Source organism: Acomys minous, assembly GCF_964271855.1.
Source record: "Acomys minous genome assembly, chromosome: 9".
NCBI lineage: Eukaryota > Metazoa > Chordata > Mammalia > Rodentia > Muridae > Acomys > Acomys minous.
The window spans coordinates 43,850,614-43,872,486 of NC_140490.1; the positions used below are offsets into that span (position 1 = coordinate 43,850,614).

A 21,873-nucleotide genomic window follows, 5' to 3' on the forward strand; every position below is an offset into this window, starting at 1 on the left:
TGCCAACTGATCCACAAGATATCAATCAGTCCAGGCTGCCTTTTGCTCACTATGTAGCCAGAGATGGCTTTGAACATCCTCCCTCCTCCACCTCCCAAGTGCTGGGATTATAGGAATGCACCACCATGTTGGCAACCTCTTAAAACACTAAATTCACTGACTGCTCAAAGCAACACCAAGACTTATCTCTTCTAAATATGCCTTAGTACCCCCTGACCAACTCCCTTTTCCAAAATGACTCTTGCTTATGTCAGTTGACCTAAAACTAGCCAGCACAAGCCAGTTTTTACAACAGTCATTTAGACTGGGGGTAAAGTGATATCTCTTTAGGGTTTTGATTTGCATCTCTCTGATGATTGAACATTTTCTTATACACAAGTTGACTATGACTATGCTTGAAAATATGTTGATTTCTCTTGAAAAATGTTTATTTAGGTATATTGCCCATTTAAAAATCAGATTATGTATTTACTTATTGTTTACTAAGTTGTTTGAGTTCATATATGTTGTAGATTATCAACCCTCACCTGATGTATGGTCTATGAATGTTTTCTTCCATCCTGTATAGGCTATCTTGTAAGCTCCAACTTTCCCAAACCTACTTTATTTGTTTGTTTGTTTGTTTGTTTGTTTGTTTTTTAAAGCTTGTACCTCCCTTCCAACTCAACTACACTAGGTAGGAGAGAAAGGAGGTTTATGGCAACAGGGGAAGTAAACTATGTTGGATTCAGTTCCTGGGAGCGATTCCCCTGGCATAGTCCACAGGATTTCAGCAGACCAGCAATTCCACCAAAGTTGCTGCTGGAACCTGGAGTAGCTGGAAACTGGAGCCTCAGCTGGAGCCCAAAGCCTCGAAGCCTTCCCTGGAGTGGTTCTCTCTTAGAGCGTCTCAAAGTGGAGCAATGAACAACCAAACAATATCAAGACCCAAAAAGCCCCCTTGACCTGCTTTGGGCTCATACATATATCTCCTCTCAGAGTCTGTACCAGGATGTTTTTCAACTGGCAACTCCTCCCCCCAAGTGGTTTCACTTCTAAGTGGATAAATATCACCTGTTCTCTCACAAGTCTGTTCCCCATCCCACACTTGGGATTAAAACAAAAACATGTTTACATCCACTACAAATCCCCTTTTCTACTGAAAAAAGATAAAGTACACACAATAAAAATAATTATGAGAATTATACAGTAAAAGTTACTTTTAGAAGGACCAGTCCATTTGTAGTTGACAGTCTTGGAGAAATTATTCCACTATCTATCCTATCCTACTGAGTCTTAGCATAGTGTCCAAAGTTTTACTAAATCACTTTATTATGATTTACATTTATCAACCTATAAACATGTTTCTCTTTCCCTTCTATAAACAAGGGATATTATTCAATATTTATATCTTCTTCCATTTATTTCATAAACATGTTATTCCTCTCAATGCAGAGAACTCCCCACACCCCTCTCTCTTGACACAGGGTTTCTCTGTGTAGCCTTGGCTGTCCTGGACTCATTTTGTAGACCAGGCTGGCCTTGAACTCATAGAGCTCCACCTGTGTCTGCCTCCCAAGTGCTGGGATTAAAGGTGTGCGCCACCATGCCTACCTGAACTTTCATCTCTTTAATTAACATTTCTTGAATTTTATTTTTGGTAATTGTTATGTCTTTGCTTTCATTGATTTCTTTTTCAGGTAACTTGTTATCTGTGTGTAGAAAAAAATATTGATTTTACTGCACTGATTTTGTATCCTGCTGTTTTGCTGAATTTGTTATCACTCTAACTATTCTTTATTATTCTACTAGGTGTGTGTGACTGTGTGTGTGTGTGTGTGTGTGTGTGTGTGAGTGTGTGTGGCTGTGTGTGAGAGTGTGTGTGTGTGACTGTGTGTGTGAGTATGTGTGTGTGTGACTGTGTGTGTGAGTGTGTGTGTGTGACTGTGTGTGTGAGTATGTGTGTGTGTGACTGTGTGTGTGAGTGTGTGTGTGACTGTGTGTGTGAGTGTGTGTGAGAGGGTGTGTGTGAGTGTGTGTGTGGCTCTGTGTGTGTGTGTGTGTGTGCATGTGCGAGTGCAGACAATGACAGTTTGATTTTTTTTTCGCTTTTCACTCTAATGCGTTTTACTTCTTTGACTTGCTGATTGTCCTGGCTGGGATTTCCATCTCTGTGCTGAACAGCAGTGATAAAAGTGCTCATCTTTACCAAGCCCCAGCCCTTAGCCGGAATGTGTTCATCTTTTGACACTCTACATGATGTTGTCCACAAGCGTTTAGGGTGTTTCTCCCTTAATCTCTTTCTCCTAAGATGAACTATTAGTACCACACATTCGTGAATGAATATTTCTTCATATTTCCTTTGAGAAAATCTCAACACCACAGTCTGTCTCTAGCATCAAACATGTCATTAACTAATTATTAATTAATTTTATGGTATTGGAGCTTGAACCTAGGTCCTCATATATGCTAGGCAAGTGTTCTGTGCCTGAGGCACAACTCCAGCCCCCTTTTATTTATTCTTTTGAGACAGGCTTGCACTAAGTTACACAGGCTGGCCTTGCACTCACTGTGTTGACCGGGTAGGCTTTGAGCTGTGATCCTCCTGTCTCAGTCTCCGGACTGGACTAGCTGTGCTTCCCGTCCTAGTTAGTGGTGACAGTTCTATTTCTGATGCGATGTTTTCTGTGACATTCTCACACTTACGCTATGTTGGACTGTAATACCTATGTTGATATTAATGTCACATAATGGCAGTGGTGGTGTTCCCACAGCCTCAGGACACCAGTGAGCTTGGCATCTATCATAGCTCTGGGTAGGGAACAGTGTTCGTTTAACTGCTTGACATTGGGCACGGGGTTCACATAGCTCTGCGACGTGCTGTGGTACCTGTGGTGACTTTGATAAGGGTGGTTGTCCCATAAGTGTGTAACATTTGGCCTGCTGGTCACAGGAGCGACATTAGATTCTGTAGTTTTATAATTCTGCAGTGCTTTGAAAACATACATCTGAATAAAATGACGATGCTAATAGGTTTTAGGGAAGTCAACTGTATTAACAATCTAGGGAGTCAGCATGCTTTTTACTCATGGAGGAGAATTATGAGTGTGTGTGGAAGTGTATGCACAGATGTGTGTGTACATTGTGTATACTGATTCCTGTGTGTTTGCCTGTGTCTGCAGGTGTGTGTGTGTAGGTTGATTTGGGGTATCACTCTCTACCTCAGTTTTTTGAGAGAGGGTCTCTCATTGAACCCAAAGCTCACAAATTCAGCTATGCTATCTGGCCAGCAAGCCACAGGGGTCCTCGTGTCTCCACCTTCTCAGAACTGGGAATAAACGTATGTGCTGCCATGCGTGGCTTGTTTTATGTGGGTCTGGGGGACCAAACTCAGGTTCTTGTACTTAGAAGGCAATCACTTTAATCTCCCCAACCATCTCCCCAACCCTGAGAGTTAGGGTTTCCATAGAGACCAAATGACACTTCTGCACTGGTGGTCTAACAGAATACAATTCTGGCATTGGCCTTAGGACTCACATGATTCAGATGGTCCAGCTGGTGACATTCTGTAACCTTGGCATTGATGTTGGTGCAGTGGAGGGAGGAACAGTCACATCTGTAGGTGCAGAGACTTCCAGTGTTGAGAAGTGGGTCAAGTGTTACATAAAGTTATATAACAATAGATGACAAAGCCAGGCCCAAGTTTGGGTTTTCTGCATAATGCAAACAAACTCCTTTCTGTACCACACGGTCAGGCTCATTCAGTCTAAAGCTAAAGGCGTCTGTGTCTTCTACCAATCCCAAGGCTTGCAGTACTAGCACTGCATCCTGTTCATGACCATAGTCACAATGCCTGCTGCCTGCACATGCTCACAGGTGAGGCTGATCAAATTTACACACCAGCTTCTGATTAACAGTAAAGAAGGCTTTCTGATAACTAAAGTGCCCTATAGTTTACTCGTTAGCCCACAAATATATTTACTGAAAAATGAAGGTGTCCTGATTAATTTTATGTAACTCCAAGTTGAGAAAATGCTTACAGAAAACTGACTTATAGGCAGATGTGTAGGATATTTTCGTAATTAGTGATTGGAGAGTGAGGGCCCAGCCCATTCTGGGTGGTCCTAGGGTAGATAAGAAAGCTGAGCAAGCCATTAGGAACAAGCCAGTAAGCAGCCTTCTCTGTGGCCTCTAAGTAAACTCTTGGCTCCAGGTTCCTGCAGTGTTTGAGTTCCTGCCCTGACTTTCCTCAGTGATGGACTGTGATGCGGAACTGTCGGACGAAGTAAGGCCTTTCCTCCCCAAGCTGCTTTTAGTCAGGGTGTTTTGTCACAGTAGTGGAAACCTAACTAAGATAGAAGATTAATGTTAGTGAAAGTGCTGGTTATATAGTAGCCATGTTCCTTATTTATTTATTTATTTATTTATTTATTTATTTATTTATTGAGACAGGGTTTCTCTGTGTAGCCTTGGCTGTCATGGACTCACTTTGTAGACCAGGCTGACCTTAAACTCATATCAATCTGTCTGCCTCTACCTCCCAAGTGCTGGAATTAAAGGCATGTGCCACCATGCCTGGCCCATGTTCCTTTTTAAAAAATGCAAGAAACTTTAGAAATTTTCTGCAGACCCAGGAACATGATGTTGGAGTTGAGGGAGGCAATCCCATTAAAAATATGTTTTAATAATACTAATGTAAACATTTATGATTTCTACATCTTACAGTGTATAAGGCATACTTCAATAAAAGCTTTGGAAAATATACATTTAAAGAAAATGGTAATATGAACAGGTTTTTATAAAAGTCAAGGGTTCTGTCAATCTGGACACTTAAGATGTTTTCTAATAGATGAAAATTTAGGTATAGGGTTTAGGGTTTTACTAGAGACACAATTATACCTAAAATTTAAATATTTTTTACATTAAAAAATATTTATCACTCCCCTGGGTGTGGATGAGAGAGAGAGAGAGAGAGAGAGAGAGAGAGAGAGAGAGAGAGAGAGAGAGAGAGAGAGAGAGAAAGAGAGGCAGACAGAGAGTGAGAGACAGAGACAGACAGATAGACAAAGACAGAGAGACAGAGAGAGTGAGGGAGAGCGTAGCAGTGTGCATTTGGAAGTCAGATGGCAGCTTGTAGTAGGAGCTATATTTCCTTCAACCATGAGGGTCCCAGGGATTAGACTCTGGGTAGGAGGCTTGGCAGCAGACACACTTAACCACCAAGCCACCTCACCAGCCCCATTCCCATTGGACTTAAAGGTACAGTATGATGTAAGAAATGTATATTGCTCCTCCCCCATCATTAGGACTTTTCTATTGCTCTCAGTTCCCAGGGCTCATGATCTCTTTCTTCCTCTTACAGTACTTGGGATGCATTGAAGTTCTGCGCTCAATGAGGTCTCTTGACTTCAGTACAAGAACTCAGATTACCAGGTAAGCTTTCCTGAGAGTGGACTCCTGTGACTTTAGCTCTGAAAGGAAAGATCTCAAAAGTTCATATCCTAGTAATTTCTAGAAGAAAGCCTGACCCTGGTGATAGAGTCAAGACTCAGACTGTGTTAATATGTAGATGTACCTGCCCATGTGTGGAGAGCTATGTCTCTCTTAAGGAGCAAGATGACAGGTACCCACTCTTCTGGGATCTTTGTATAATTAAGCTGGAAACATAGTAATAATTAAGTTTAAAAATAATTAAGTGTGTTTGTGTTTGCTTCCCTAATGTAGGAACCACTAATGAAAGGTCAATATTAAAATATCAAACTACCTTCTTTCTGAAAAACAAAGACCAAGATATCGATAGTGAATTTCTAAACTGCACAGAGAGAACAAATCCCACAGGATTTGAGGTGGAAATATCCATGAGAGAAGAGCATTTAGGAGATTGACTTTTTAAAATAGTTAATTTTCAATTAATATTTTAAGTAGTATACAAAATATTGGGCTTCATTATGACATCATATTTTCATTAATATTTTAGTATAAAAATACTGTATTTCAAACATGGATGTTAATTTATGTTCACCTCCTGTCACTCTCTTTTGTCCCTCTTCCCCTTTACTCTTGTCCCCTTCTCTGCCTAAATGCGCTTTCTACTTTAAATATTGCATATATTTAAATTCTTATTCTACAAATGAGAAAAATGTGATTTTTGTTTTCTTCCATTTGCCCTTTCTTATTCCACTTGCTTCCTTCCCTGGCATAGTCCCCCTTCCACTTTCAACACACACACACACACACACACACACACACACACACACACACTTCTCTTACTCTGGCTTATTTCACTTAACGCAGTGATCTCTGGTTCCATATATTTTTCCTACAAATGACATAATTTAGAATATCTTATATGTGTTTCCTACATTCCAAACTTCTCATGAGCCAGGGCTGAAACACTTTTCAATGAAATATTACAGCTAAATATAGTTTCTAATAGAGTCAAGCTTTAAAACACACACACAAACACACACACACACACACACACACACACACACACACACACACACACACACACACACCGATTCCGGTCATGTTGCAGAGGCGGATCACAGAGGCTGTGTCACAGCAGCACTCCTGTGGCCGAGGTTCCCCGTTGCATTGACAGTTATGGAACTGATCAAACAACTTCCTCAGAAGATGATACTTTGATTACTTCCTCCACATGACTGTGTTGTGCCGTCGCTGAGTGAGGAGACCACACCTGAAGGTTTAAGTCGTCTTGTGTGGTCATTAGCTGCCGTGTCCACACCTCTGCACTTTGTCCTGTAGTAATGCCACTTTCTCCTCACCCAAAGCCTTGACGTGTCTCTTCTCCCTAAAGCAACTCAAGCCAGTTGGAGGGGGCATGGCAACGTGAGGGATCTAAACCGAAGCATCCCATCCCCACCCAGTTCGTGAAGGGACAGAGGAATTATGTTCTGAAGTGAGAGCTTCTAAAGGAAAAGTCTGTTTCCTTGGTCACCCATCCCTTCACTGTGCTCAGGACTGCAGGGACCACCACCCTGCTCCTCTGGGGCGGCAGTGAGGGGAGCAGGTTGAGGGGCACAAGTAAATTATGGTTTTCCCTTGGGTGAGGATTTTCTTCTTGGGGACCGGTGGGTAGAATCCAAGTGCCCAGAAGCACTCATACTGTAGAAGAAAGCAGGTGGGTATGGAGGCTGCGTGCCTTTCTCCAGTCCCATGCCACCGTGGGAAAATACTTCATTCAGTTAGCTAGGGCAAGTGGAATATATCAATTGTGGACTCGGAAAAGGTGGTGGTGCATTCTGGGTACGGCGACATTGCTTTGGGTTTCGTTAGACTTTTGAGGGTACGTTGTTTATCTTTGAGATGCTCTCTATCCCTGTGTTATCCCTCTGTCGTGTGACTTATTTCTTATTGAAGTTAGTTCCCGGAGTGCACTCACGCAAAAGTAGTTTGACACATGGACACTAACTAAAAAGAAGCTGTTTTCTTCCAGAGGAATTCTCTGCCATGCCTTGTAGATTCAGCACAGTGTGGGACTTAAAAAAAAAAATGTTTTTGGCCGGGCAGTGGTGGTGCACGCCTTTAATCCCAGCACTTGGGAGGCAGAGGCAGGTGGATCACTGTGAGTTCAAGGCCAGCCTGGTCTACAAAGTGAGTCCAGGACAGCCAAGGCTACATAGAGAAACCAAAAACCAAAACCAAAACAAACCAAAACAAAAAACCCTAAACACACACACACACACTCACACAATGTTTTTAATAGGAATAGAATTATGTCACTTTCTCCTCCTTTTTCCTTCACTCTCTCCCTCCAGTGTGGCGCTTTTAAGGTCTTACTACTGACTATATGCTAACCGTGTGTGCCTCTCTAATTAAATTCATATGGCTATTCAGGGAAGGTTGCAGGGAAACTCAGCATGGCCAGATTATACACACATACGTGAACTTATTTCCAAAATAATTTCAGCCATGATATTTAATTAAGCCCATTTTGTAATCAAATAACCTCTATGTATCTGTTTACTATATTTTAAAATATAACTTAAAATTTTTTTACCCATATATTATTCGGGGGAGAACCAGCAGTGCTGTCACATGGCTTTATCAAAGTAGGTTTAGTTTCATTCTGTTCATGACAACTGAGTGTATTTATTTCTCAACAATAATTGGCATGGATTTTCAGCTAAAAATGACTTTTAGCTGTTTTCCAGCTAAAATATAACTTTAAAAATGTAAGTTTAATTGCTTTTAGACTTAGTGGCTCAGTGGCTGTCAAGGATTTTATACTTCTGGTACCTTGGTTTAGGAGGAATGGTGACTTGTTCACTCCAATCACTGCCCACGGTACTGAGGAGATGGCCTGGCTGCAGGGCCCAGCTCTGCCAGGCCAAGTTTTACCTGAAATACTGAGCTTGGTCTGGATTTGAACACACAGTAAGAAGGGGACCAGAATAATGTTTATAGATTTTACAGGACAAGGTCTGGTCACAGGGGCTCCTGTTGGTCTTATTGCCAAGATTTTATTCATCATGATGGACACAGGACTTTAAGAGAGCATCCACAGTATGAGATACATCAAGATGTAGCAGGTATGGCTTCCTCTAGGACCCTGTGTGAGCTAAGAGCCTCAGTGCTTGTGGAAGTTTGTGGAAAGCTCTACAGAGGAAACTTTCCCATGGGGCTCCTTCCCAGCAGGCTCAGAGAGTGCAAGTCCTCTGCCCTCCCCAAAAGGATGTTGTCCAGCACAGTTTTGGAGGAGGGCCTATGTGCTCCGCCTCCCACATTTGTGGATGGGAAGTGTACTTTGCAGTGTCAAAGGTAACACAGAAACCCCGCTGTGGTGGGGGACAGTGAAACTTCATTGTTCTAAGTTTTCCAAGTTAGCTTAGCAAGGCGATGGCCATCCTTCTGTACACCCCTGCTCTGTAGCCCCTCTAAAGGAGAGGCCCATCAGAGACCCTTATCTGTGCAAGACTGTTGGGTTTCCTCAATGGCCACTGTGACCACAAAGGTGGGACCCTGGTCTTGGCCTCAAGGCTGATGTCACAGCTGTGGTCCCCTCATCTGCACTACTGGAACTGAACAGCAGTGTTTGCTGGGCCGGGGGTGGGGGTGGGGCTGCCCTCTTCTTGTAAGGACTCCTGGGAAGGAGCTGTGGCGTCTGTGCATAGCATGGCTTTGAGTCTTCTCGGAGTAGCCCTGCTGGCTGAGCTCTGTGAGGGGGCAAGAAATGACCTTGGTCACTCTTGGTCACTGTTGTGTTAAACTCTGTCACCAAAAGCTGCCCTCCACCCCCCCCCCGTCCCCCCCCCCCACCGCCGCCAAGGTCAGGTTTTTGGATAGTAGAAAGCTGTGAATATCTAAACTATACAAGTAAAATCTAGAGTTCTCAGTGAGGTGGCCCCTCCTCCAGCGAGTCACAAAGGCCCTTAATACCGATGGTCAGCTTCAGCTATCAACCAGAAATCACACCTTAGCTTCACAAGGTTGCAAGAACATCTGGTCAGGCCCCAAAGCCGGAAGCAGCACAGGACAACAGATGGAGGAGCGGTCACGTGCCAGAAGCAAGGACCCCTTTTCTCTCTCCTCTTTCTTCACACATAGCCAGGATGTGATGGTTCATTTTCATCGCCAAATCGATGAGACTTAGAGTCACCATGAAAACACATCTCTGCAGGAATCAACAAGAATGTTTCCAGATAGGTTTAACTGAGCTGGGGAGACGTAACCCTGAGTGTGGCTGGCTCTACTCCCAGACTGAATGAGGAAGGAATCGGGTTGAGCGTCATCACTCATCTCTCTCTTCGCTACTGTGGACGCAGGGTGACCAGCTAAGTGCACACTCCTGCCGCAGTGCCACTTTCACCACAGTAGACGGTACCCATTCTTAACCTGTAAACCCAAACAAACCCTGTCCTCCTAAAATTGTTTCCAGTTAGGTGTTTGGTCATAGCTATGATACAGTCTCTCTCTCCTTAAGAATAATCACAGAATCCAGGCGTGGTGGCACACATATTTAATCCCAGTACTCGGGAGGCAGAGGCAGGCGGATCACTGTGAGTTCGAGGCCAGCCTGGTCTACAAAGGGAGTCCAGGATAGCCAAGGCTACACAGAGAAACCTTGTCTCTAAAAACAAAAAAAAAACCAAAAAAACAAAAAAACAAAAAAACCAAACCAAAACAAAACAAAAAAAGAAAGAAAGAAAGAAAAATAATCACAGAGCTCACACATGGGTTTCTGGTCACAAATGATTCAACTGTTTGCAATGCTAGGATGAATCTGTTAACTGTCCAGTTAGCTTCCTCTCTGGGTCCTGTGGACTTGTGCCCTCACCCAAGTGTGGCTCGCTGGAGTGCTGCATGGATTGCTGGTGATTGATAAGATGTTGTTCAGGATCCAACCCTGGCTTACATCTCTAAACTTGGGGGAGGGAGACAATTTGATGTAGTTTAGGTTCTTTGCATCTCTTCTTTAAATAGGCCCACAGACCCCTGTGAGATCCGAGGCCTTGCCTGTGGCCATCAGCACACCTCACATGGGCTTTGTGGCTGTTCCGCCCTCTGCTTCTGAACAGGAAGATTCTGAGACTCTCTGCTCTAGTACTAACCATGAGAGGAAAGTGTCTTTCTTCCTTTTCTCTCTGTCCTTGTTCAGGGTACTGGATGGGTTCTCAGAGATGCTCCAGGGGGGGGGGCGGATAATGTACAGTGCGGTTTTGGGTGCGGCACCAAAAACACACAGTGGTGCAACCCACAGGCACACAGGTGGCTATGGTGACAAGACGGGACATTTCAGGCTTTTCATGCAAGGGGCTTCACTTAGAAGGTAGGGGTGTGAACACATGGGGTCCATCTGAAAGAGATACATCATTGCTAAGTACAGACTTTGAACTTGATCAAAGAGCAATTAAGGCCTGGCCATATGAAAAGGGAGCAGAGGCCTGAATGGTGTTCTTGAGAATGTCAGTTCTATGTGTGTGCTGGGGTGTGGCCTTTTCTACCCACCCCTTTATGAGCAGTGCCTCAGCATACCTACTGTGTGTGTGTGTGTGTGTGTGTGTGTGTGTGTGTGTGTGTGTGTGTGTGTATGTGTGTGTGGTCTCCTCAAACCTGCCCCTGTGTGTGTGTGTGTGTGTGTGTGTGTGTGTGTGTGGTCTCCTCAAACCTGCCCCTGTGTGTGTGTGTGTGTGTGTGTGTGTGGTCTCCTCAAACCTGCCCCTGTGTGGGTGTGGTCTCTCCACATCTGGCTCCATGGGGACAATGCCTATCCAGCTGAAGGAGGACCTGCTTGACCAGACCCTAGCATGGTGCCTCTGCTCCATCTTCCAAGATTTCACCTGGAAAACACGGCCATTGGGTCCTCACATTCTCTAACTCCAGGTAACGCTTTGAGTCCATTGCTTTCAGATCTGTGAGTCTCAGCATCCTCACCCCACATTCCATGCCCCACCCCCGTCACCTCACACCTGGGAGGCAGGAGCAGGGCGGGCTGCACAGTAGCCATCCTGACCTGAGGGGGCGCCCCATCATCATATTCTCTGCCACCTGCCACCTCCATCTCACTGTTTGTGTCACGTGAGCATCAACTCAGATTCATCTGGGACCAAAACAGTGTGGTGTGTTTTAAGAACGGGTACATTTACTAACAAGAAATCTGTGTTGTTTGCAGTGCATTTGCTTCCCTCGAGCCTCACTCTTATACCAGGAGTAGGTTTGTTTGTGAGAGGAAGATGGCGGAAAGAAAGACAAGCAGGTAAGGCCTGGGCTTGTGGGGGTCTTGGAGATTGTGTGGTCCCATGAACACCTTTTATACAGGTTACTTGGTAATTATTTTCTCCAGGAGGTGCATGACACCCACTCTATTAAGTGTGCAGGAATTACTTCAGGGACTTTACATCCCTGAAGGCATGGTGACCTTAACTGGGTTAGGATGACTTTCTCCTTTGAGAAACACCAGGTGAGGTAATACGAGGGACTCTCGCCTTCACACCCATCACACAGAGCATGTTCTGCTCCGTACTTAGACACCCATCACGATGCTGCAGATGAAGGTGACCCCTGTCCACCTGCCTCCTTAGAACTGAGGAGTCACATCAGCATTTCACCCTTACGAGTGGACTAGTCAATTCTTACATCCCACATTTGCCTTTTCACTACAAAACAAACAGCCCCCATGTTGCTTTCAGTTAGCTGAGCCAGAGAAAGGAGCGAGTCTATTTTTACAGCTTCTCTGAAGCTGTGCAAGTCTCAGAATGAGGAGAGAGAGAGAGAGAGAGAGAGAGAGAGAGAGAGAGAGAGAGAGAGAGAGAGAGAGAGAGGGAGGGAGGGAGGGAGAGAGAGTGTACCAGTGTGAATCGGCCCTCTCTGCCCCCGTACACTCAGGCAGCTCAGAATAGCTGTCTCTGGATTTGAGCCCTACCTGCTCATTCTCAACGTGCTTGTTCTAAAACACACTTCCAGGCTGGGTGTCTCACAGCCTCCCCCAGGGAAAGAGGAGGCATGGAGAGCTTACTGTTTCCATGTTCTGTGTATGTGCATGCTCTGTCTTTTGATAAAGCTCAGCTGGCACTGGTACACTGGCCTCTTGGTCTCCCATCTATCGGTATTTGCACCTAAGTGTGTGCCAAGCACTGGGGTTGCAGCAGAGGCCCCCAGGAGCCCAGAGTTCAGTGCAATGAGCTATATATGCATTCATGAAGGTGAAAGGGTGTTAATTTGGGAAAGTGGAAGAGGGCCCTTCCCTTGATTAGGTTGAGTCTAGAAACAGTTTCTCTGAAGAGGGAACAGAGAACACTGGTGAGCTTCTTATCCAGTCTCACCAAAGAGCATGGCGGTCATTGTTTGAACCTGGTTGGATGGGGCAGGCTCACTCATTGAACCACACCCACTGGATGCACGAGATTGTGCTAATACATTATGCATAGACTTTCCAATTGGTACCCAGTGAGGATGTGAGTCACGGCCAGAGACCACGATAGCCTGCACCCACCCAACCCTAAGCCTTGATGTTAGGACATAAAAACAACCGTCGGGCACAGAGACCCGGGTTCTGTCCTGCATGCCTCACCCTGGTCTGGTGTCGTGTTCAGTCCCTTGACCGTGATGTATGCTACCAGATTCTTCCCACTTGTGAAGGTTAGGCAAGACACAACTGCGTGGCAATGGCCCCTACAGCCATGGCAGATAGTAAGGACCCACGAGGTGTTACCTTGATTAGACCTGCAGGTTCATGTGTTTTGATATGCACACTCCCCTCACGTCCCCAATAGATTCCAAGATATGGTAAGGGCAGGCTCTTAGGAGATGATGCTGCAGCCCCATGGAAGCTGAGTCATGGCGCTCCCATACAACTTACAGGCAGCTTGGCTGACTGGAAGCTCCTCTCCCCAGAAATCCTGACTGCTTATATAATCTTGGGGTCGGGAGCCTTATGAATCCTGTAAGTTTTGTTTACTTCCTGAGCTTAGGAGCCTCCCTCCTGCCTCTAGAGCAAACAGTTCTACAGTGTGCATGTGTGGGTAGAAGGCGGATCCCTAGACTGAGATAGGTGTTTGGAAACTGCCTGGCCTTGAGCTGCTAAGACCGAAATAGGAAGACTAGCTGGCTGGGACAAGTTCATACAGAGAGAGGGTAAAGCCCGTCCGAGCAGCTGGTTAGACTTTGAAGGTTGTACCCACTCCTGGTTCTGGCCTGTTCTGTTGGCAGCAGCAATGCGAAGGGACTCTGACATATAACTCCTGACACCATGAATTTCCCCCGGGGCCACCTCTGCTATAATAGGCTGAAATCTCCTGATGCCATGATCCAAAATAAGACTTTCTTCCCTTAAGCTGTTTTTGTGAGGTATTTGTCACAGTGACATGAAGTCAGTCATACCAAGAGTTGCCTTAAGGCAGATTCATTTGTTTATTTATTGAGATTCTAGTAATGTATCTGTGCCTCCTGACAGTACTTTCTGCTTGGGAAAGAAATGCCACATTCTAGGCTGGGGAAATGGGTGGACGTTCTCCCGGGGAGAGTGGTTCTGGGGCATGCACATTTTATGTCAGTATAACAAAACACCAGAGGTAATTCACTTAGATAGAGAAAGGATTTATTTTGCCTCACAGTCTTGAAGGTTTTACCCCATGATTGACAGGCCCCTACATGACTTGATTGATTATGGCCAAAGCACATGACATTGCAGAAACAGTTACATCAGGAGCTAGAAGCAAGAGACAGAAGGGAAAAGAACAAGACTCCACACTCTCCTTCAAGGACATGCTCCCACTGGCCTAAGGCCCTCTGTAAGGCCCGCCTCCTAATGCTTGGCACCAGGCTGGGTAGAACCAAGTTGAGAACCAAGCACAGAGCATTTTGTGGGGGGGCTTTCAGGGCTCCAGCTTGGGGTTTAATAATAAAGACATGGAGACATCTGCGTAGTATAAGGCTGTTGGCCTGTTTTTCTGGGGGCAGTTTCTCAGCCAGCCTGACTTCCCTGCTGCTGTGTCCCTGCCATGTGGCTCTTTTTTCTTCCATTTCCAGTCTCTCTTCTGTCTCCTGCCTGTTTTTCTGACTTCCTCTTAGTGGTTCTATCCCAGCTTCAGAGGTCAGTACTTTATTTTATTCTCAAATGCCAGACTTCTTTCTCATACCAAAAAAAAAAAAATCTATTAGCATAGTGGGAGAAGGGCCATGTGACCTCCCCCAGGGCAGCTGCCTTCTCTTTTTTGGGCATCGAAGAATCGACAAGTATTTATATATCTTGCCCGCCTGGCTACAGCCACAGCAATTAACAATTGAGAACACAGGGACACATTTTCAGAGCCAGCTGATATAAGATGTGTGGGTTACCCCAACATCGCCCCCTCTTTTAGTCCAAGAAATGGCTTTATCTCTAACATCAGTTAACTGTATACAATAAGAGCAATTATGAGAATGATCAGGATAAGAATTATAATGTTCAGTCCATTTGTATTTGGTAACATTTGAGAAAATATTCCAGTATCTGTCTGGAACATTTTATTATTTTTTTGTATACTTTAAATCGCTTTCTTATCACCACTTAAACTTTCACGTCCTTTCAGCTTCATATCTTATAGTTATCAACTTGAAAACACCCTGTTAGACCTAAAAATACTGTCTTAGGTCCGTACAACTTAAGCTTTTGTGTCTTTCCCAAGTCTGTTAATGAAGTACACTGTAAGACAGACATACAGCTCTAGGAGAGCGAGGCTGTGGCCTGAATTTCACACATGAAGATAACTGAGAGGGCAGCTTAAGCCTTGGTTGTTACTGATAAGCTGACAAAACTGGAACTATCTAGTCTTCAACCCCGTTAGAGATCTGAGTAGGACAAATGCTACCTAAGTAAGCAGGAAGTGCAGAACAAGCAGCGTTTGGATCTATAAAAGTGATAAGAGACTTTTACTGGCTACCTAGACAGTTACCCAAGGTTTCTCTGTGTTCTATGGGGAATCCATCTTCAGCCACTAGGCCTAGAAGACTTGACAGACTTTCCTGTGAAGCAGGACTGTCCTACCTTGTCTAGGCAAAGTGGGACTGTCAGTTCTCCTGTGTGCGGCTTGTCCACAGTTTGGACAGCGTGTGGTCAGCAGTTGAGGTAAAGGGCCCTTTATAGCCCAGTGACCAGCTTTGCCACCCTTGAAGCTCTAGGTGGTACTTCTTCTGTGCCCATCATCTTCTTCAGAGGAGATAAAAGTGGTACCAGGAGCTGGTGTGTGGCTCTGTCACAAAAAGCCTTATTATTATTTTTTTAATTAAAGCATCTTAAAGGTCACATTCTGCAGCTCTCTGAAGTGTTTGGGGACCATCTATCTATCTAAGGTATATCTAATTAGACAACCTGCTTGTTCCTAATCACTTATTTTAAAAATGTATATAGGATGCTAAATGAAGCCTGCTCCTGCAATCAACTACATTAGTACCTAGTGTGACTGCAAGTAGAGTTCTGAACACATTACAGGATATGATTATCAAATATTCCTTACTTGTCAAACATATGTTGTTACTTATCTATACTTTTTAGCAGCTTGATATTGAGCAATTAGCAAAGATAGAAATCTGACATCTTAAATTAGCATTTGTTAATCTGGATAGATCTTCATAACTTTTAAATTTCCTGTCATACATGAATCCATTCCGATCTAAAATATTTGAGAGTTGTTGCTCTCTTAGTCTAAAAGGAGATACAAAAAAATCCACCCTTCTTTTCCTTTCCCCCTCTCTCTCCCCATTTGCATCCCCTAACAATAGATAGGAAAGAAAGAAGGATAGAAGAGGAGAGAGAGAGAGAGAGAGAGAGAGAGAGAGAGAGAGAGAGAAAGAGAGAGAGAGAGACAGAAAGAGAGAGAGAGAGACAGAAAGAGAGAGAGAGAGAGAGAGAGAGAGAGAGAGAGAGAGAGAGAGAGAGAGAGAGAAGAGAGAGAGAGGAGAGATTCCTGAATCCAAATTCCCTTCCTTTGTGTCTTCCCTGACCACGACCATTACCAACCTGCCACCAATGCAGCTAAATGACAATATGTGTGTGGGGAGGTTATCCCAACAGACTTCAAGATGCAAACAGTAGCAATGGGTTGGGGTCAAGATGTTCCCAAGAGAATCTCTGCCTTAGCTCTATATGATGACGAAGAACCAAGGGACTCCATCTTCCTCCTGCTGAAGACACCAAAGGATGGGACTTGTGACCCTGGATTTGAGGAGATGTCTCAGTGAGCAAGAGTACTCATTTCACAAGCCTGACAAGTGGAGTTCGGATCCCCAGAGCCCACATAAACAGGGACACGGTGGTGAGCAATACCCGCTCTTCTACAACCGTATAGGAGACAAAGGCAAGAGAGTTTCCTAGAAGTGCAGGCAAGCTAGTCTGGTGTGCAGAGTGCTCCCAAGATAATGAGACAGAAAGCGAGAAGCTGTTCTCACATCTCCGCATGTGCACTGTGGCATGTGCATTCCTACGTGCACGCAGGCACCCGTGCACAGATAAAACAAGTAAGTGAATAAACAAATGGAAGCGGTCTGGACAGAGCAGGGTCACAGAGCATGTAGGTTCTCTGTGTGGGACTCAGGCCGCGCTCATAGACCCCCTCAGTGTCCAGAGCACTCATTCTCAAGCTCAGGCTACATTATAGTCACATGATTATGACATGAGGGACGAGATGGACCACACAAACTCTAGCCTCTAGCTTACTTTTGAAGTGCTAATTTTGTTCAGGAACCCACTCTGGGAAGTATTCGTCTACATTCCATGAAAAACTATTTTTGTTAATTCTTCAGAAAATTCATTTTTAACTTCAGAACCATGCAATGCAATGACTGTCCATGAAGCCACAGTTTTGGAAATGAGTCCATTTATTTATTTATTTTTCAACAGAGCCCACTCGCCCAGGAATTTTAAAAGCAGAGATCACAGAGAACTTGGTGGGTGAAGCTGGTTTAAATAGCATCCATACCGCAGATGCGTGGCATGCCTCCCATGCTCCCTGTAAGGACCATCTGGCGTGGTGTGTATTTATAATCCTCATGCCATGATCATATTTGTGTCATGGTGTACCTCCCTGACTGCTCTTTTTCTGACTTCTGGCTCCAGCATCTCCCAAATAGTTGGTTCCAGAAGGATCCCTCCATTCTCCTCAGAGGCAGCCTCTTGAGTAGGTTCATAGCCATAGCCTGGGCTCAGGGCATTTTAGTTAGGTGACCCTGTGCACATGGCTTTAGTTCTCGGTATTTCACAAGGTTCCCCATCACATCAGTGGACTCCTGATGGTACCGCCTCCTCTGCAGGATTGGAAATCCACTGAGTTGATGCCTAAGAAGCGTTTAATTAGCTTAGCGCAGAAAAGGTCTCAGCAAGCTTGGCTTAGACTCATGTTTTCTTCTCTTTTAAAAATATTTATTTATGTGTGTGTGTGTGTGTGTGTGTGTGTGCGCGCGCGCGCACGCGCGCGCACGCATCCATGTCATAGCACACATTTGGAGGTCAGAGGATAACTTGGAGCAGGTTCTCTCCTACCACATCGGTCTTGGGACTTGAACTTGGGTAGTCAGTCTTGGTGACAAGCTTCTTTACTCTCTGAACTACCTCGCTGGCCCCCAATTTTTATTTTTGTCATATCATCTGTTGACAAACCTCATTGCCTTAAATACATACACCATAGCATGTAGCACATTGAAGTTAAAAAAAAAAATCACCCCTCACACCTCAGCTTCCACTTGCAGCCTAGGTCTATGGTTACAGAAGCCTCTGGCTGTTTGTGATGCTGGGGTGTCAGAGAGATGCCCGAGTCCTGAGTCTGTCACTATGTTGAGGTTGCTTTCCTTCTGTCACTACCACCATGGTGCCAACCTGCCATCCCTCCTATCAGTCTTTGTTGTCACCACAACCTGGCTAGAAACTCGGGTCTGTTTAAGCTCATTCTTGCCCTTGCCTTGTCCACTTGCTAGGGATCTCCAGCTCCTCCTGGTGACGTTTCCCTCTCTTTTCTAATCTCTTACCTTCCGTTTCCTTTGTTCCTAATTTTAAAAAGTGTGTGTATGTGTGTGAAGTGCCGGTGCGCTCAGGTCATGGTGTGCGTATGTAGGCTGGGGAACAGCCTGTGATATCCGCCTTCACCTTCTGCCTTGTTGGAGATGGTTCCCTCAGCGTATACCAGGTTGGCTGTCCTGCAAGCTCCCGGGCTTCTTGCCCCTCTATCTCCCATCTCAGGGTAGGGGAGTAGGAATTGCAGCCATGAACTACTCTGTCTGGTTTTATGTGGGGTTCTGGGGATCCAACGTTGGCTCCTCACACTTGTACTTTTACCCACCGAACCTTCCCATCTCCCCGGTTCCCTGTTCCTGCTAACAGAGCAACACACTGAAGCATGCTGCTCCCCAGCACACACCGCAGAATGCAGAGGGAATGTTCTTAGCTTGCAGAATTCCACCTGGCCTGGCCTGACTTCCCTTCTAAGCAGTCCTCACGGTTCTGCTCTCATCTCCTTTGTCCACCTCTCAAACCTGTTCCCCTTCCCTAGGGATCCACTCTAAAAATTTGGGGTTTCATTTTGTTTTGTTTTCATAAGCCCTAAGCCCCCTCCCATCCTGCCGAGCATGACACAATGCCCTTGTGTCACTTAGAAGCAATGGATGTATAGCGAAAAAAAAAATATTTTGGATTACTGTCGCCAAGATTTATATCAAAATAACTGTTGTGTATCTGTTAAGAGGAGAATACAGCAACCCTAAAAAGTGCTCCAGTGAGTGAAATAGCAGATGCCTGTGAGCCCAGCGCTCAGGGGCCTGAAGCAGGAGGAGCCACAGAAAGCAGAGAAGAGGAAAGACACACACAGTACAGAATACATGCTCAACAGCCTGAGTGATAGATAGCAAGACCTTGTTTAAAGAAAAAAAAAAAAAAAAAAAAAAAGGAAAGACAAAAGTGTTTCCGGAAATGTCAAACTTAGAATCCACATATGCTGGCTCACTTCTTGACTGACAGCCCTTGTTACCAGGGTCTTCCCAGGTGTCCGTGTCTTTTATGCCATTCCGGGATCACTGGAAATGATAAAAGTGGACTCAGAACAAGCATAAAATTTGTGAAAACAATAGTGACCTTAAAAAAATATCATTAGAAATGGAGAGATGGAACAGCGGCGTAAGCTTGACAATCTGAGTTTGATCTCAGCCTCCCGCAGCAGAAAGAAAGAACTGATTCCTAAAAGTTGTCCTGTGACCTTTGTACTTGAGCTATGGCATGCTCGTGCTTGTACACTTGAGCGTGCATGAGCATACACACACATAAAATAATGATGACGATGACAATCAAAATAATAATAACAATAACAATAATAATAATAATAATAATAATAATAATAATAATAATAATGTAGCATGAAGAATCTCTAAAGACTATATACAGAAATGGGGAGGAAGGGATGGAGAGATAGAAGGAGGAGAATTAGGAAAGAAGGGAAGACAACAAAAGGAAGGAGAAAAGAAGAGAGGAGAGACAATACAGAATGCACATGAGGCATGAAGCAGGACACCATGTCTACTGAACTGTGTGTACTGAGGGAGTGATAAGGAACAGCGCAGCTGTGCCAGTAGACCTGATAACTTAGACAGACTAGATGAATTCCTGGAAAGGTACAACTGTCTAAGTTCCCTGAACGAAGAGCGGGTGACCTATATAGGCTCTATCTATTGAATGAACTCACTGCTAAGACCTCCCCATAGAGAAAACTCGAAGGCCAGATGGCTCTGAACACTTACAGGAGAGGTAGCACCAGCTTCCACAATCTGTTCCGGCAAACAGAAGGGACACTTTCCAATTCATTTTATGACTCCAATGTTATCCTGAAACTAAAACCACACAGAGTCTGTCAAAGAAAACAGCAGAACAGAACACCTCACAGACATAGACACAAAACTCCTACAAGCAACTTCAAATGGAATCCAGATATGCCTTTAGAAATAATATCACACTCTGAAGGTATTTCCCAAGGACTTTACAATGGGTATAATATATATATGTATATTATAATATATACATATATATTATACAATACTGAAAATGACTGAAAAAGGAAAAATAATATGAAGGCACAGAAGCAGAAAGGGTGCTCAATAAAAACCTGAAGACACTGGGAAGAGAAAAACACTTTGGTGCAGTGGCAGGGCACCCACAAACTGGTGTCAGTACATGGGTTGGGGGGGGCGGCATTTCCCTCTAAGGACTGGAGGTAGAGTAACACAGATTTCACTGCAGCTATTTAACCACTGACTGAGAGATTCTAGCCAGTGCAATAAGACAAGAAAGAAAAAAGCCATGCCAACAGGAACAAAGAGAAACAACACAGTCTTTGTCTATGTATAAAATCCTGAAGAAGGTGCACAGATGACACAAGAGCAGGTTAGAGAAACTGCATAGTATCCAATAAGTCTACAATGTCCCTTGTATTTGTTCTACTAATAAAGGCCAGTTTAGAAACAAAAATAATTTAAAGTCATGCTTATTTATTAGGGGACATGTGCATGCCACCGCACATATGTGGAGGTCAGAGGACAACTTGTAGGAGTCAGTTCTCTCCTTCCGGCCGCCAGGCTTGGCAACAAATGCCCTTCTGCGCCTGTCATCTTGCCAGGCAAGATTGCCTGTTCCCTGTATTCACTGTTGGTCCATTTGTCTTTACACTATATAAAATGCTGAACTCATCTTTGCTGATTTAGAATCCCAGTTTTTTTTTTTAAACTGAGGCCTTGAGTTTCCTTCATGAGCTCATCTTTGTGACAGAAATGCCTTAGTTTTTTTTCCCCCTCTATTGTAGTAATAAAATACACAAGTAATAAAAAACACAAGCAACTTAGGGAGCTGGTCGTATGACAGCCACAATCGGAAATGGAGAGCAGTGAGCACGCCAGTGCCTGGGTCACCTTCTCCACTTACACAGTATGGGTCCCACTGTCACTTAAGTAAGACCTTCTCGAATTGATGATGTCATGGAGCTAAATCCCTCCCAGAATTCTCAGACACAAACTGCAATCCCTGCCACCCAGAGGTGAGGCACGCAGTAAAATCTTATGTTTTCAAATCTTCATGCTAATGACTCAAAGTCAAGAGAAAGCAATTGGTTAAGAGACCAGCAGACCGGATGTTACATTAATTATGTCCTCTTCTATTCTGCCTCAGGGTCTTCTTACCAATGAAAATGAATGGGATGTGGCCGGGTGGTGGTGGCACACGCCTTTAATCCCAGCACTCGGGAGGCAGAGGCAGGCGGATCGCTGTGAGTTCGAGGCCAGCCTGGTCTACAAAGTGAGTCCAGGACAGCCAAGGCTACATAGAGAAACCCCGTATTAAAGAAAAATAAAGAAAGAAAGAAAGAAAGAAAGAAAATGAATAAGGTGACTTGTGAGTGGCAGTACGGAAGTCTCTTCCTTTAGAAAACT

The 21,873-nt window shown here is 44.5% G+C and overlaps 1 protein-coding gene across 1 annotated transcript in view; it reads left to right on the forward strand.

Annotated features, from left to right (window-relative positions):
- The window catches only part of SHC3 (SHC adaptor protein 3), a 131,649-nt gene that overhangs the window by 40,035 nt on the left and 69,741 nt on the right, over window positions 1-21,873 (forward strand). The window contains exon 2 of the mRNA XM_084796936.1: window positions 5,342-5,412. Coding sequence (XP_084653062.1) covers window positions 5,342-5,412 — 71 coding nt within the window. The remainder of the gene's footprint in view (window positions 1-5,341; window positions 5,413-21,873) is intronic.